Source organism: Sander vitreus, chromosome 22 (genome assembly GCF_031162955.1).
Source record: "Sander vitreus isolate 19-12246 chromosome 22, sanVit1, whole genome shotgun sequence".
Taxonomy (NCBI): domain Eukaryota; kingdom Metazoa; phylum Chordata; class Actinopteri; order Perciformes; family Percidae; genus Sander; species Sander vitreus.
Window position 1 is genome coordinate 17,251,308 of NC_135876.1, and position 14,410 is coordinate 17,265,717.

At 40.6% G+C, this 14,410-nt stretch overlaps 1 protein-coding gene across 2 annotated transcripts; it reads left to right on the forward strand.

Moving 5' to 3' along the window:
* The first annotated feature begins 7 nt into the window (after positions 1 to 7).
* Positions 8 to 9,290, forward strand: dync2i1 (dynein 2 intermediate chain 1). 2 transcript variants are annotated; one of them, XM_078280887.1, is made up of 23 exons: positions 8 to 119; positions 352 to 405; positions 526 to 1,192; positions 1,274 to 1,338; positions 1,504 to 1,731; positions 1,830 to 1,895; positions 2,305 to 2,355; positions 2,624 to 2,855; positions 3,009 to 3,111; positions 3,298 to 3,427; positions 3,558 to 3,669; positions 3,755 to 3,843; positions 3,933 to 4,062; positions 4,267 to 4,439; positions 4,803 to 4,965; positions 6,201 to 6,314; positions 6,418 to 6,479; positions 6,939 to 6,990; positions 7,262 to 7,322; positions 7,651 to 7,750; positions 7,881 to 8,012; positions 8,379 to 8,602; positions 8,699 to 9,290. In XM_078280887.1, the coding sequence occupies exons 1-23, from the start codon at positions 105 to 107 to the stop codon at positions 8,868 to 8,870; spliced, it is 3,195 nt and encodes a 1,064-aa protein (XP_078137013.1). In that variant the 5' UTR covers positions 8 to 104; the 3' UTR covers positions 8,871 to 9,290. The 2 variants fall into 2 exon arrangements, with proteins under 2 accessions (XP_078137013.1, XP_078137014.1); XM_078280888.1 differs by lacking the exon at positions 1,830 to 1,895.
* The last annotated feature ends 5,120 nt before the right edge of the window (positions 9,291 to 14,410 follow it).

Here is a 14,410-nt window from a genome sequence, read left to right on the forward strand (position 1 = left end):
CTACGCTTGCGCACAAGAGATTTACCATCATGGCGGCGTCATTACAAAAATATGAGTTGATTTTTGGCGTTTGAAAGACTTCAACAATAAAAACATAACAGAACATGCATAGTGACAAGGTAAGTGCTTTTTACCGTTAACCTTACCGTATGCGGACTAAAGATAGGACATTATTTTTCAGTAGAATATCACCATGAACGCTGTGGTAGTTATCAAACGTTAGTCAGTTAGGAAATGAAAGTTGTCTTGCTGATTGGCATGGATTTGGTTTGATATCATAAAAATATGTGTTGTCTTTGAATAAACGTTGATATGGTCATCCAGTGAACGTAAAAAAATGTATTTATTTAGAAAATAACCAAGGAAGACACATGGAGACCAGCTGACCTGAGAAGACACATCAGGGTAAGTTTTTGAGAGTTTAGGATTGCACAAGGTGGTGATTCAATCTCGATTTATGTCAATAGACAACATTATGTATTATTATGGAAATAATACAAATGGTTTTATTTCCTTATTTTTTAGGAGGAAGGACTAGGTGATGACTATGTCAAGAAGCGAGATGATAATGAGAGAAAGCACCGTTCTGGTGAATCTATAGAGAGACGCCCCAGAGACCCAGAGAAGGAGTCCAGACGAGAGAGAGACAAGCCCAGGGATAGTACAAGGGAGAGAAGAGATGAAGACACAAAAGATAGATATGCAGATCGACGGAAAGAGGGCTCTCTGGATAAGAGAGGCGTTAAGGAAAGGGATAGCAGAGATGACAGGGATAGGGAGAAGAGAAGGGAAAGAGACAAGTTGGTAGATGGAAAGAGGTACGATGATGATTACAAGAGGAAAGAAAGGGAGCATGAAAAGGAGAGGGACAAGGAACGACATAGAGATAAAGAGAGGGAAAGGGATAGAGAAAGAGGCAATGAGGAGGGCAAGGACAAGAGGAGGGAAGAGAGAGACAAGGAGAGGCGGAGAGAAGAACGGAACAGAGAGCACAGGACTGAGAGGGAGAGACGGAGACACGAGGAAAGTGGCGATGGAAAAAGAGATCGAATGGAAAAGCTTGAAAGAGAGAAGAGAGATCAGCATCGAGAGAGAGAGCGACCCAAAGATGAATATGAAGTCAAGAGGAATGACAAAGAAAGACGAGAGAGACATGGAGACAGAAAGCATTTGGAAGTGAAGGAGGAAAGAGGTAAGGCCACAGCAGTATGCACACATAACCTGCCATATTCACAGGATTATAACTTCTGTATGGGGAAATTTCTGATTTCAGAGCACAAAGAAGAACAGAGAAGACATGGAGAGGAGAAAGAAAGGAGACCCAAAGAGAGAGGATATGTAAGAAACCTGCAATAGTATTCATCACTAGTTTGAACTTTGAATCGATTCATTCATTTGCCTATTTCCCACAATTGTAGAGCATTTCACTTGTGACTTGTATGGGTATATGTAGTTCCTTTGGTCACAATCATTTTACTGGTGTGGATTTTTGCTGTTCTCTAGGATGAAAAGCGGAAGCATGACAGCGAATCCAGGGAGAATCGAGACTTGAAGGGGTCAGGTAAAGAGGTCAGGCATCATGGGGCTGACAGAGATCGAGCAGAACGGGACAAACACAAAGAAAGAAGGCACAGAGAGGAGGAGAAACCAGAAAGAAATCACCACAGAGATGGGACCATCTCCAAGAAAGCAGCATCTGACAAAAGTCATAAGCATGAGACTAAAACTGAGGTTTGTATGGCCATAAATTGCCTATACTGTAACCATTTTCTGTTCATGGTTCCCTAATGATGGCTTTTTCCCCTCCATGTGTCATTTTTATGATCCAGGATGTAGCAAAGGTATCTGAGCACCAGACAGCTGGTGTGAACGATATAGGAGAAACAGAGGAGCCTGTAAGATGCTTGGTTACTTTGCTGTGCATTTCTGGGGACTTTTGTTTTTAGTTTAGCCGTGTGTTTTTTCTCATTGATAACTGGCTGAAACATAAACAGTACAATCTCACAGCTACATTTCGGTTGCTTGCATGAAAACAAACCCCATTTCAGCTCAAGCTGCAGCTGCTTGTTTGAAGTTATGAGCTGAAACTGAAAAAAATGAACTGATTGCAGGTGAATTGGTGTTTTATTGTTTGGTTAGTGAGCCATATGCTGTCTGTACTGCATGCTATGCACTCCTTTTCTTCTGCACTACTTTCAGCTTCAGTTTCACTTTAGTGCTGCATCATCCCAAAGAATTTCTGCATCTTTTTTTTTTAAGTGTTTAAGATATTTTCTACTTTGTGCATTTGTGTAACGTTTGCAGGTTGCCAATGATGAAGATTTGGCTGACCAGGATTATGAAGATGACTTTGAGGTAATAAGACAGCCTTTAAGTTATGAAATAGGCTACATACTGTAAAACCAAATTCTGTCGTTTCTAAGTTTTCCCATCATGTTTTTTTTTTTTTTTTTAAACATTCTTTTACTTCTATTTTGTGTTGCTTTTGCATGCTGTAATCGATTAAAGAAACTGGTGAGTATTCAGACGCTTTTACGAGTGCATCCATTTTCATTATTACAAAGTTTGTGCTCATAGCATCTTTATTTCTTTGCGTTAAACATATTGTATGTAATAAATGAAGGATTATGAGGAGGATTTTGAAGAGATGGATGAGAGCGCAAATGAAGATGAGGACGAGGAGGAGCCACAGCCTCCAGAGGTGGGTGAAGAGAGGGAGGAACTAACAGAACAAAAGAGAAAGGAAATCGAAGCAATTCAGAGAGCCATGGATGAAGAGAACGAGAGAGTCGGAACAGCTCAGTCCAGGCAAATTCCGAGCAAAAAGGAGGAAGAAAGACCGAAATGGTCCGGAGGTACAGTTCTTTCTTCTGTCTTATCAGTCCAAAACATGTTTTAACTAAAGAATGACATGTTATTGCATGTTACAGTGGACCCGTATTTGTTTCTTCATGTCTGATCTGAAGAATTAGAGTGGGTCTAATGCATCTTTGCTGCTCTGTTAATAGTGTCTGAAAACAGCCAGAGTAGAGCCTCCCCACGTGGGAAGTTTATCGACTTTGTGGCCGCAAAGCAGCGTGAAGTCAGCAAGAAAGTTGCCACAAAACAGAAGTAAGTAAACTTGCGAAAACATGTTCACATTAAATGGTTTGTAATATGATTGAATACTCATGAGGACTTCCTTTTTATGATTTGAGGCACTTTTGTCTTGGAATCTTGAGCAAGGATTTATCTATCTATTTATCTATGTGTTTCTTTAATTGCACCCTCAGTGTGTTTGTTTTTTTCTGACTTCAGGAAACGCAGTACAGAGCTTCTTCGCTTAATTGATCTGGATTTCTCAATGACAGTGTCGTTGTTGGATCTGCCACCTGTTAATGAATATGACATGTATATCAGAACCTTTGGAACTGCGAACACTAAGCAGGTCAGTATTTGTTCTCTTTTACTTTACACAGATACATGTAACCGAATAATAAAAGACAACAAGAAAAAAATTCTATGTTTCCTATACACAATAGCTATAGTCCATGTCTAAATAACTTCTTTCTTGTCAGGCTTATGTTCAGTGTAATGAGGATAATGCAGACAGGGACATCCAGACAGAGGAGATAGAGGTGTGTGAGAAGTGGACGCAGCATCCTCCAGAGCACAATGGAGCCTGTGGGGGTAAGGAAAAGCCTGCTAAAAATGATTTTTCTCAGATGAAGTCAGTGTTTGCATGTAGAGTTCTATAACAGTGTTTTTTTGACAGATCCAAACCTCTCCCAGGAAGCACGAGACAAAAGTGAAATGAACTTTAATTCGCAGCGTCTGACAGCGTTTCTGCGCTCCGCCTCTCAGGTTATCTCTCATACACAGTTTTAAAAATGTAACACTAAGTTTTTTTGTGGCCAAAACTAATGTCTGTTATCTTTTGTGACTTAATCAAGGTCATGGTTGTGCTGTTGGAAGAGGATCGGGCTGAGAGAAAATCCCTGAGCAAGCTGAGTTCTCAGACAGACACGCTGTCTTTCAGCGATGGAAGTTTACAGCTCAACACTAAGTTGCCTTTTCTTTATGGTAATGCATGCACAACAACCAGAGAAATTGATTTTGTTCTTACACTAATTGTACTGCCAAACCACTGTGTTCTCATTAGTATTGTATCTGTTAGTTGTACCTTTTGGATAGCAACTGATCACAACATGCTGTATACATGTGTGTGATTACACTACTCCGGCAGCTCTTCCCACGGCTTGCAACATTTTTGATCGCAAATTGCAGGTCGCCGCATCAGCCTGCTGCACTTCTCTCAGGTTCAGAGGCATACCATGATGTCAGTCCACAGCCCTACAACGAAGCCCAGTGCTGTGCGTCTCGACAGCTGCACCATCATCTGCATCTGGAACATTTGGGAGCCGTCCAGACCTCAAAAAGTCCTTGTTTACGAATCTGAGGTGACATTTTCAAGTTGTTTTCAGTTTCAGTTGTTTGTTTAGTGACATATGAGCAAGGCTAGTATTTATTTGCTCAGATTCAATAAGTTCTACACACTAAACATTAATCATCAGGCCTTGTTGCTCTGCTTGTTCTCTGATATAACAATTACAATCAAAATGGCATTGTAATTCTCCATATTTCATTATATGATTATCTCAAAAAGGATAGTCTTACAATGCACCAAAACCATTTTTTTTGGCCAGAAAGCAAAAATCTGCCAATATCTAGTAAAGGAACCAAAGTCACCTCACCTCTAACGTCCACAAACATGTCTACACACTGCCACTGACAGGAACTTCTTTTAATGCTCACTGCTGCAGGTGCAGTGTTGTTGCTTCAGCCCTGGAAAGGCCATATTGGTGTTTGCAGGCACATCCGTTGGCTCTGTGGTGCTGTGGGACCTGAGGGAGCACACTAGTGACCATTACAGTTTGAAGATAGGGGAGGATGAGTGGACTTTCCGACAGCCTACCTTCTCCACTGGTATGTTACAATTTAGACCTCAATTCCTTTTTAATACACGGACAACGGCTGATTGAGACGATAATACCACGGATGAATTCCTGTTTGTGCTACAGAGTTTGAAACAGAGATTTTCCCAAAAATGTAACAATTTCACTCATGCCCATATTATAATTTTCCTGTGTTTTGTGTGCCTTTTCCTTTTCCTTTCTTCTCTGTTCCACTATACCTAAAATGTTGTTATTATATAAAGAAGGTGTGATTTCCCCAGGTTTTGCAGGGTTCACCAAGTTAACATGTTTAATACCACATACAGTAGAATGCAATTTAATACCTTACAGTCCTACTGGCCAAAGTATGTAAAACATTTTTGGCAGTACTTGCCAGCAGTATATAACAGAAAATCATGGATAAACAGCAAAAATAGATGGATGAATGGACAGATTTATCACTAAAAAAAGAACTCATTAATTTAAGGTCCACATGAATTTTACATAAAGTCAGATGTCTTGAGCAATAGTATTGGGAATTTTGCAGACAGGTTTTTCAAAAACAAGTAATATTACTGCTAACGGAAGCTAGACAAAATATTTAAGCCATTTGTTAATTGTATTGTTACCTTCTAAGGCGTTTTTGCGGAAATCAGAAGCAGAATGAGATTTATTGCCAACGTAACTTTCACTTGCATGGAATTTGCCTTGGTGTGTTTGGTACATACAATAAACATAAAAAGAGTATAAACATTAGAGCAAAGTACTGCAACAGCTGAGAACATAAATATAGAATAGAAATTTGCAATTAAAAATATGTAAAAGACACTATAACAAATATTTACAATATAACTGTTTTAGAAAGGAAAAGAAGGCTGTACGTTTTTGTACAGTGTGTGCAAAATATCAATCCTATCTTGAAATCAATGCTTTTCAAGCCTGTAAATATACCATGTCATTGGTCATGCTAATTCCCTGCAACCTTACACCAAGCATGTGTTTTCCGAGCTTTTTTTGTCTGCCTTTATTTTGAGAGTATAAAGCCCCTTGATCTTTCACTCGGTCATCTTTGTTGTTGTGCATTTCACTTTTTGCACTGCAAGAAAATAAAAGTCAGCAGGCGATAAGTGGCAAACATCCTTATTTACTGTACTATATGACGATTTCCTTTCTTTCACTTAAATTCCTGAGGTTGTTTTCTCACATAGCAGTGGGGTTCATTGAGTGTGTGCTGACATCGTCTCTTTCGTCACCTTGTCAACACAGATGCAGTGATGGCTGGTTCAGGCCATTTCTCATCTGTGACGTCTGTAGAAGTTGTCCCCTCCACTGTAGCAGGGGGGCTGAGGCCAGAAGTCCCACTTTTGGCATCTGAGGAAGGTATGGAATGATATACGAACATCGCATCGTTATAAATATGCCATATGTTTCTGCCATTCATAGTTGGCTTTATGTTTAATGTCTATTCTGTTTCCTAATCCAGAATCGGCAGGATTGTCATTCCAGTTGGCTTCTCTGGATGAAATTGGGGTTTTAAATTTCTGGGTAAGTTGGGAAACAAAGTAAATCCTACATAGGATATATATATATATATATATATATATATATATATATATATAATATAAAAAGTTGTAGCCCAGAGCTGACTCATTGACTTCATGGCAACATTATTCTTATTTATTTATTTTTTTATATATATATATTATAAGTTATAAGAACTGTAGTTTCAAAACTGTCAACATGATTATAGCCTAAATAAAGTAAGACAAAGAATATTAGTCGGCGTGACACAATCCATTCAGTTCAATTCAAACAAATATCAACTTTCTTCTGTATCGGGCTCAGAATGGCACTCTCCTCTGTCCATTTGTTCATGTGCAGATATTGAGTGTGTTAAAAAACCAGTGGACAGGGCGACTTTGAAAACTCTCAACTCGCTCTACACAAACAGCAAAGTTATGGACTGATGATGGACTTTCATGATTTCCTCTTTGTATCCTTTAGGTGGTAGTGGAACTCCCAAAAGCCAACGAGGCAGGCTCTCCAACAGATCTAGGTAAGGCAGTCACGTTTTACAGCACTCCCTCTTTTTCCATGGACATACTCGTCTTTCTCACACGTGGTACCAGCTTCACCAGCAGTGGTACCAGTCTCTCTCTCAATTCAATTCAGTTCAATTCAAAGGGGCTTTATTGGCATGGGAAACATTTACATTGCCAAAGCAAGTGTGAAATAAAAACCAAAATGAAAACAACAAAGATCTACTAGCATAAAGTGTATTTCTCTCTCTTTCTCTCTCTCTCTCTCTCTCTCGTTCTCTCATGCAGGGCTCAGGCCCGGCGGCAAAGTAAAGTTACTTCACAGCTCCCAACTCCTAACTGCTGAGAGGTGAGATTGATAAATAGCTTGTGATCATTCGTCACTGACAACCAATAGGCTCAAAATACCCTTTTGCCCAGCGGAAAACAGCTGCTCTGTCGTGGTCATACGATCTTGTTTGTTAAGTACTGTGGGCTGTTGTTTTTGTCGCCTTAACATTTGATGGGAACATATCCGCGGTCATATATTGTATGTGGAGTGTGAATGTGATGAGGTGTCGTGTTCCACAGTTCCACTGTTCCACTGTTCCACTGCACAGTTTTGTTTTCATGAATGTGGTAACCTTTGACATCCAGTTTGGCACATTCCCCCCTCTCTTGGTCTGTCTGTCTCTCAGGGTATCGCCACGAGATGCAGCGAAAACAGGGCCGTTACAGACACTTCATTTCAAATTCCTTCCAACAGACTCCAATCATTTCTTTATCGGCACCAATATGGTGAGCATTATCTTGCCTGCCACAGTATCATTCAAATTAACCCAAATGAATTAAGATTTGGAAAATATTACTATCCCAATGCCCTACACTTGTTCTGTGTCATTATTTAATAGTGTATAATTTCTGTCAGGGTCTGGTCAATCATGAAACAAGTCACGGTTTGAAGGCTCCACCGAAGTTTTACAGGTTTCAGGAGGCTGGAGTCCGACCTGTTGATGTCACCTCAATCCACTTCTCTCCCTTCAGGCAACACTTGTTCTTGGTGAGAGTGATTTTTATTTTTTTATTTATTTTTTTTACATAAAAATGACTTTTGTTGTTTGTTTGTCCCCCCCAATATTAGAAAATCTATTTTGTTTTGCTTCCATGAAAATTATAAAAGAACAGGGGCAGTGGTTACACATCAGTGCCCTGCAACGATTTAATGTTGTGCACAAAAGAATAGGAAACTGCTCTTATTTTTCAGGGTGCTTTGATTATAATTCATTCCAGAGATTGCAATTGGAGTTAACTTTTTTGCTATTGCAACAAATGCTTTGCTAATAAGAACATCATATAAATATACTGAATATAAGAGATAAGCTAAAACAATAATATACTATATGATTTGTCCCTGTCCTTATTCCAGGTGGGTTGTGGGGATGGCAGCATCAGGCTACATGCAGTCAGTCATGAGCAGCCTGTGGCAGAGTGGAAGAACAGTACAGCTGGCGAACCAGTGGTTTCACTGCAGTGGACCCAAACCAGACCAACAGTCTTCTGTGTGCTCGATGCAGCCTCTAACCTCCACATATGGGACCTGCTGAAAAATGACAGCGAGCCTGTGGTCACCGAAAGGATGGACTCTGACAGGTAACACCAGACAGACATGAGGGAGGATTGATGATATTGAGTGATATTAGATTTGTAATATTGATATGTGGTGTTCATTTTCTGCTGTCTTCTCAGGGTGACAGCCATGGCTGTGTTTGGAGACTCAGGACAACAAAACACATATTCAGGAATAGCACTGGCACACAAATCAGGAAATATAGAAATGCAGTATTTCAAAAGACATTTTACTGTGGCCATTACTGCAGAAGAGGAGAAGTTGGAAAGTGTTATGGCTGAAGCCTTCTGAAACAATGCATCTTGTAGTATAGCTACGTGTGTGTGTGTGTGTGTGTGTGTGTGTGTGTGTGTGTGTGTGTGTGTGTGTGTGTGTGTGTGTGTGTGTGTGTGTGTGTGTGTGTGTGTTCATTCAAAAGATTTACTTTTAAAACTCTGGAAGAGCGTAAAGATCAATTTATAAATCTTTTTTTGTTAGTCACTTTGTATCTATGTCCTATTTAATTTAAAGTGTGTCAGTTTTTCCATGTAGACAATTTTATATAGCTATTAGAAGAATGTTGCAGAATACCAGTTTTCCTCTACAGGGGCCACAATATCAATTAATATCCTCCATTAATACATTATAGGAAACATATATTGTAAATGCGTGTTGATGTAAATATTTGTATCAACAACTTAATTTTTATACAATAAACTGACTATATCTGTATGTGTCCTCAACGGTACCCCGTGTTTTATTTCATTTATTTAATTCCGAAAAAAAACATTTTCTGAGACACCATTTTGCTGCTTGAAGTTAAAGTTGTGCGACCTGCTGCCATGGATGTAGCCGAGCGACCGGTTGCCTAGCAATAAAGACGTAGCCCTTCGACGCTGGGACCCCAGAGTACAAACTTTTAGCACAGGTATGCTAGCTTTGTTTATTGTTTTTAGCTAAATTACCTTAACTTTGTGTAAAGCATAGATCTACTGCTGTACTCCAGCTACTATAGCTACTAGTTAAACACAAGTTTAACTTAGTTTAAGCACCTTATAGGCTGATACCTAACGCTATAGCTAAATCTTAAACTTTATAGATGACCTAAAAACAAACTGATTTAGCTAGCTAGTCTTTAGCTAAAGGGGTAGCTGAAGGTGAGTTATTTTGGATGTCTTATGATACTGACTTGAAACCGTGTTTTTTTTTTCACTTTTTAATTACTGTACCTAATATTTGCCTGTATTACTAATTTGCATCCATTAACTTTAGCTAGGCTATTTGTTGAATTTCCAAAGAGATAATAGGCAACCAGTAACATTAAAATAGTATAAAACAGAACAGATAAAAGAAAATTGGAAAAAGATGGTCACCTTGTTTTCCTAGAACTGGCATATTTTTTTCCCCAGTTAAAAAAAGAATATGTCCCTAATCCAAGAATGATGCGATGATTACACTTCTATACCTAAAATAATTACAAAGGCTACTTTCAATCTATTTGATTTTAGCAGTGTGACTCCAAATAAACCAGTAATTGCAGATAGTTTGCCAGGCACTGATGCGATTTGTGTATTTGTAGCATGTTACATTTTGTTAACTACCAAACTAGAAAATGATATATATAATTTGTTTTTTTGTTTGTTAGTGCCCTGCGCAAGTAAATGTCACATAGCCACCAGCAAAAAAAGAATTGTGGCAAAAAGTGCAAAAGGTCAGTGGATGGTGGACAGAGATGGTGGCCCCAGGAGAGGAGAAGAAAACAACAACAGTACTTGTCCCCAGTCCCACCCTGAGGCTCTTGTCTCAAGAGCATGGGGCATCAAATGGAAGGACGCTTGGAAAGCAGAATTTGTTCAAGCAGGATGTGAAGCAAGCTACAGGCAAGGTAGACCGTGTCAACATGATGCATACTAGCTTTGTGCACTTTCAGACATTTTACACACCTTATATGCTTTCTCTTTGTCTGACTCTCTAGGTAAAACACTCTGAAAGCAAGCAGCATGTGTTTACTCATGGTCTTCATCGCCTACAGCATTTCTCCTGTGACAGCCCTGTGCGTTTTATGATGTATTCTGAAGCTGCTGCAGCATTTATTAGCATCCATTCAGACAACACAGTTTGCCTTTACAAAGCTGATGGCAACAAGCAGACTTCCTTAGCACAACTCCCTTTCATGGGCCTGACCGCCACAAAGATCCCAGGCTCTCTGGTGGGTTGGGGCCCAGGGCCTGTCTTCACACTTCTTGATAGTGAGTTACGCTCCATGGATGCTGCTCACGATGCCCTGGACATACGTGTGTGTCAGGCTGCAGAGCACTCCACAGAGTTGGTGACTGCAGGTGAGGGGAACGTGTGTGTGTGGTCCGTGATGCTCATGAGGTGTAAGGTGAAGATACAGGAGGAGCTGCAGCACAGCACTTTCACTCAAATGGCGTTGGCTCCCCCACGATGTGACAGGCCCCACAGAGCCTTTGTTGTTTGCGGGCAGGTCGTGACGTTGGTCGACCTCGATGCCGGGAAGGTTTTGGAGCACAAGAGGGATCTCTGCTCACGGTGTGTATGGGTACATGTGATGTGAATCAGACTGTGATTGGTGGAATTAGAATTTTTTAGCATAAAGATTAACAAGTTATGTTTTACAGAGATATCACTGCAATGGTGTACTGCTCTCAACTGGACTGTTTGATCACTGCATCTCAGGAGCTCTCCATTAGAATATGGGGTCCAGATTGGGAACTTCGTTTGGCTTTTGTAGGACATAATGGTAAAGCAAAAATGTCTATCCAAATTATGTTTGTCCCTCTTTATGATTAGACATCATGTTGACATTTTCTGTTTTATTTGTGTCTAGGTATGGTGAACTCTCTGTACTACTGCTCTGCATTAGGCATGCTGTTATCAGCCTCTGTAGATTGTACGATCCGTTGCTGGAACGTGGAAAAAGGGCGATGTGGTCGAGTGTGTCCACACAGAGCAGAAAAACCCTGCGTTATGCATAGGTGGCACTAAAAAGGGAGATACCTTCTTCTCCTTCTCTCACCAGGGAGTTGACGTCTGGACCTTCAGAACCTTGTACACCCTTCACTGTAAACTCAAAGGGGATGAAGGAGCCCCACTGAGACAAATCCTAGCCTCCCCCTTTCCTGCTCCTTACCCTACACGAGTCCTCTGTGTGAGTGGTTACAGTGATATCATGCTTGTGGCTGCAGAAACAGGAGCAGTGTTGACTTCATTCAAGGCAGAGCAGACGATTTTGTGTGCTGACTACTGCCTGCAAAAAGAGATTCTGTTGGCTCTGACTGACACAGGTACGGTGCTCCAAGCCAACACACTCACTAATCCAATCACTTTAATGAAAGAGTGGAAGAGGAGAGGCCAGGGGCCCTGGAAGAACACGGACCATGTGACTGAGGATGACGCCCAGAATCTGCCGATCCCTGGCCCGGCTTTCTGCCTGATACTTTACAGTTATTTGGCTGAAACACAGGGAGCTTTAGAGGAGTGGAGGAGTTTGCAGGAGAGAAGAGGATGCAGTCACAGGAATGAGGCAGCTCTTGATGATGCCAAGAATAGGTGAGCATTTTGTCTGCTTTTAAATAACATTTATGTAAATATACTATGGCGCTAAAGTATCTTAATTTCAGCAAACGTGATTGTACTTGACAGGTTTTTGATCATTCTCGGCCAAAGTGGAGGCTGTGTGAGTGTTCTGAAAATTGATAATGGGAAGGTCTTGCAAAGGATGCCAGCACACAATGGCCAGAGAGTCACCGCATTGCAGGTGTATCCTGAGAACGGTTACCTCCTCTCCACAGGTATTTCCTAATGCAACTTTAATGCCTTTGTATACTTGTCAGTTATGACAACTTTACCCCAATCCATAAGGTGAGGACATGACAGTGGTGGTGTGGAAAGTTAACCCCTACGTCGTGGAGTGTCTCACCCAACAGCTGAGCCTTCACTGTGGCCAGTCTCCAGTCTACCTGGCAGCACTAGGGCCCAAGCTGGCCCTGACCTTTCAAGAGCCCAACAGTGGCACCTACAACCTGAGGCACTTTAACTTACTCAACCAGAGCCAGAAATGCCCACCCAAGGAGGGACATTCAGACCCCTTCACAGGTCACCCAAACTTATTTGTTTGTGTTCCTACTGAATCGATTGTCTGTTGTAGATGGTGTTGTGTTGTTCATATGTGTGTGAGTGAGTGACTGGGTGTTTGCTCTTGCAGGGTTGTGTGTGTGTCCTGATCTGGAGGTGTTTGTCTCCAGCAGTCTAGATGGGTTAGTGTGTATCTGGAATGAGGAGAATCACCTCATCAGGTTGGAGCTCATTTTCTGCCACTGATCTCCTGCAATACAGTATATGTGAAAAGCATGCAGTAATTCAGTAATGTATGTCTATTTATGTATCTTTGACCCCTCCAGGACGCTGCAGCTGAATGCAGTGCCTGAGTGTCTGGCTTACAGTGGGTTTGGAGGGGAACTGTTTCTTGGCATCGGAGGGGATCTGTACAGGATGAACTGCGCAAAGTTCCTGCCACACAACTTTCAACAAATGGTAACTAGTCAGTTTACAGTGTGTCTGATGGATGTGTGGGGGTAATTTAGACATTTTAACAAAAGCTGCAAAATATAAACCCATTTAATCCCATTTTATTTTCACAGCTCCTTTACACTTATTGTGCTGAGCCCCTTCCTGACATGCCTATCATCGAGAATCAAGAAAATTCCAGCAAAATAAAGTAAGATTTACTCACACTACATATAAAAACATAATCTAAAACAAAGCCCTGATAAGCTATGAACAACATTGGTGCAAACAGGAATGCAAGCACAGACAAAGATGAGGAAAAGGAATTGCCAGCCATCACCAGCAATTTGTTATTGACCGAAGACAAGTGGAGACAGAAGGTGTGTGTTTGTGAATTGGTATATTTTAAGACAACGCATGTCAATGGCATGTTGAAAACTGTTTTTAAATACCTAGATTATCTTCTCCGTCTGTCTTCTTCCAGGAGTATATAAGCTCAGTGACCTCGAACATGGACCTAGCTGCACTCCTACGAGGCTCAGTAAAATGCCGAAAAGGGAAGCCGCCCAGTACAAAGGAAACCAAGAAAGAGGCTTTTGATCGCTACATGAAGATAATATATGGGTTGCCCCACAATATTAAGGTTTCTTTATCTTCCTTTCCCCACTCATTTTACCTGCTTCCTGTCCAAGCATACACAGATTTTGGCAAATATTTTTTCATAGCTTTATAGCTTTTACCCTTCCCTTAACACACTGTGGCAGTCTGAAGCTAGCTCATCAGCTTAAAGGTTTAATAGAACGGTCTTGTCTGGATATGCAAGTCCAAACACAATATTAATCTACAAGCGTCTTTCTCAAAAAATCGCCATATTTCTTAAAGTAGCGTATGCATGATGAGAATGTGGTAGTACTTTTTTTTTCAGAAATCAGCTATTTTATGTTTATTATTCAGAGAGAGATGTGTCATTAATAAGGTAATTTCTGTGTTTTCAGGTTGATTTGGGCGACACCTTTGACCCAGATAAACTTGAGATAACATATGACGACAAGCCCTGTAACCTCCCTACCTTACAGAAGAAAGTCCACATTGATGCTAAATTAAAGATTCCTGTGAATGTGGAGAAAGAGAAGGTAAAAACTGTTACCATGATGCGTCATTTTAGAATTTTGTTGCAGACTTTTACAGTAGAGTTCACAGTTTTATAAGAGAATGTAATGTAAGTTTACATGTACAGTAATTGACAGAAAAATGTGTTGTTATATTCAGCCAGCTGAATAAAATAGTAAGCCGAAAAGAAGCAAAGTTTTGATCTGTTTCTC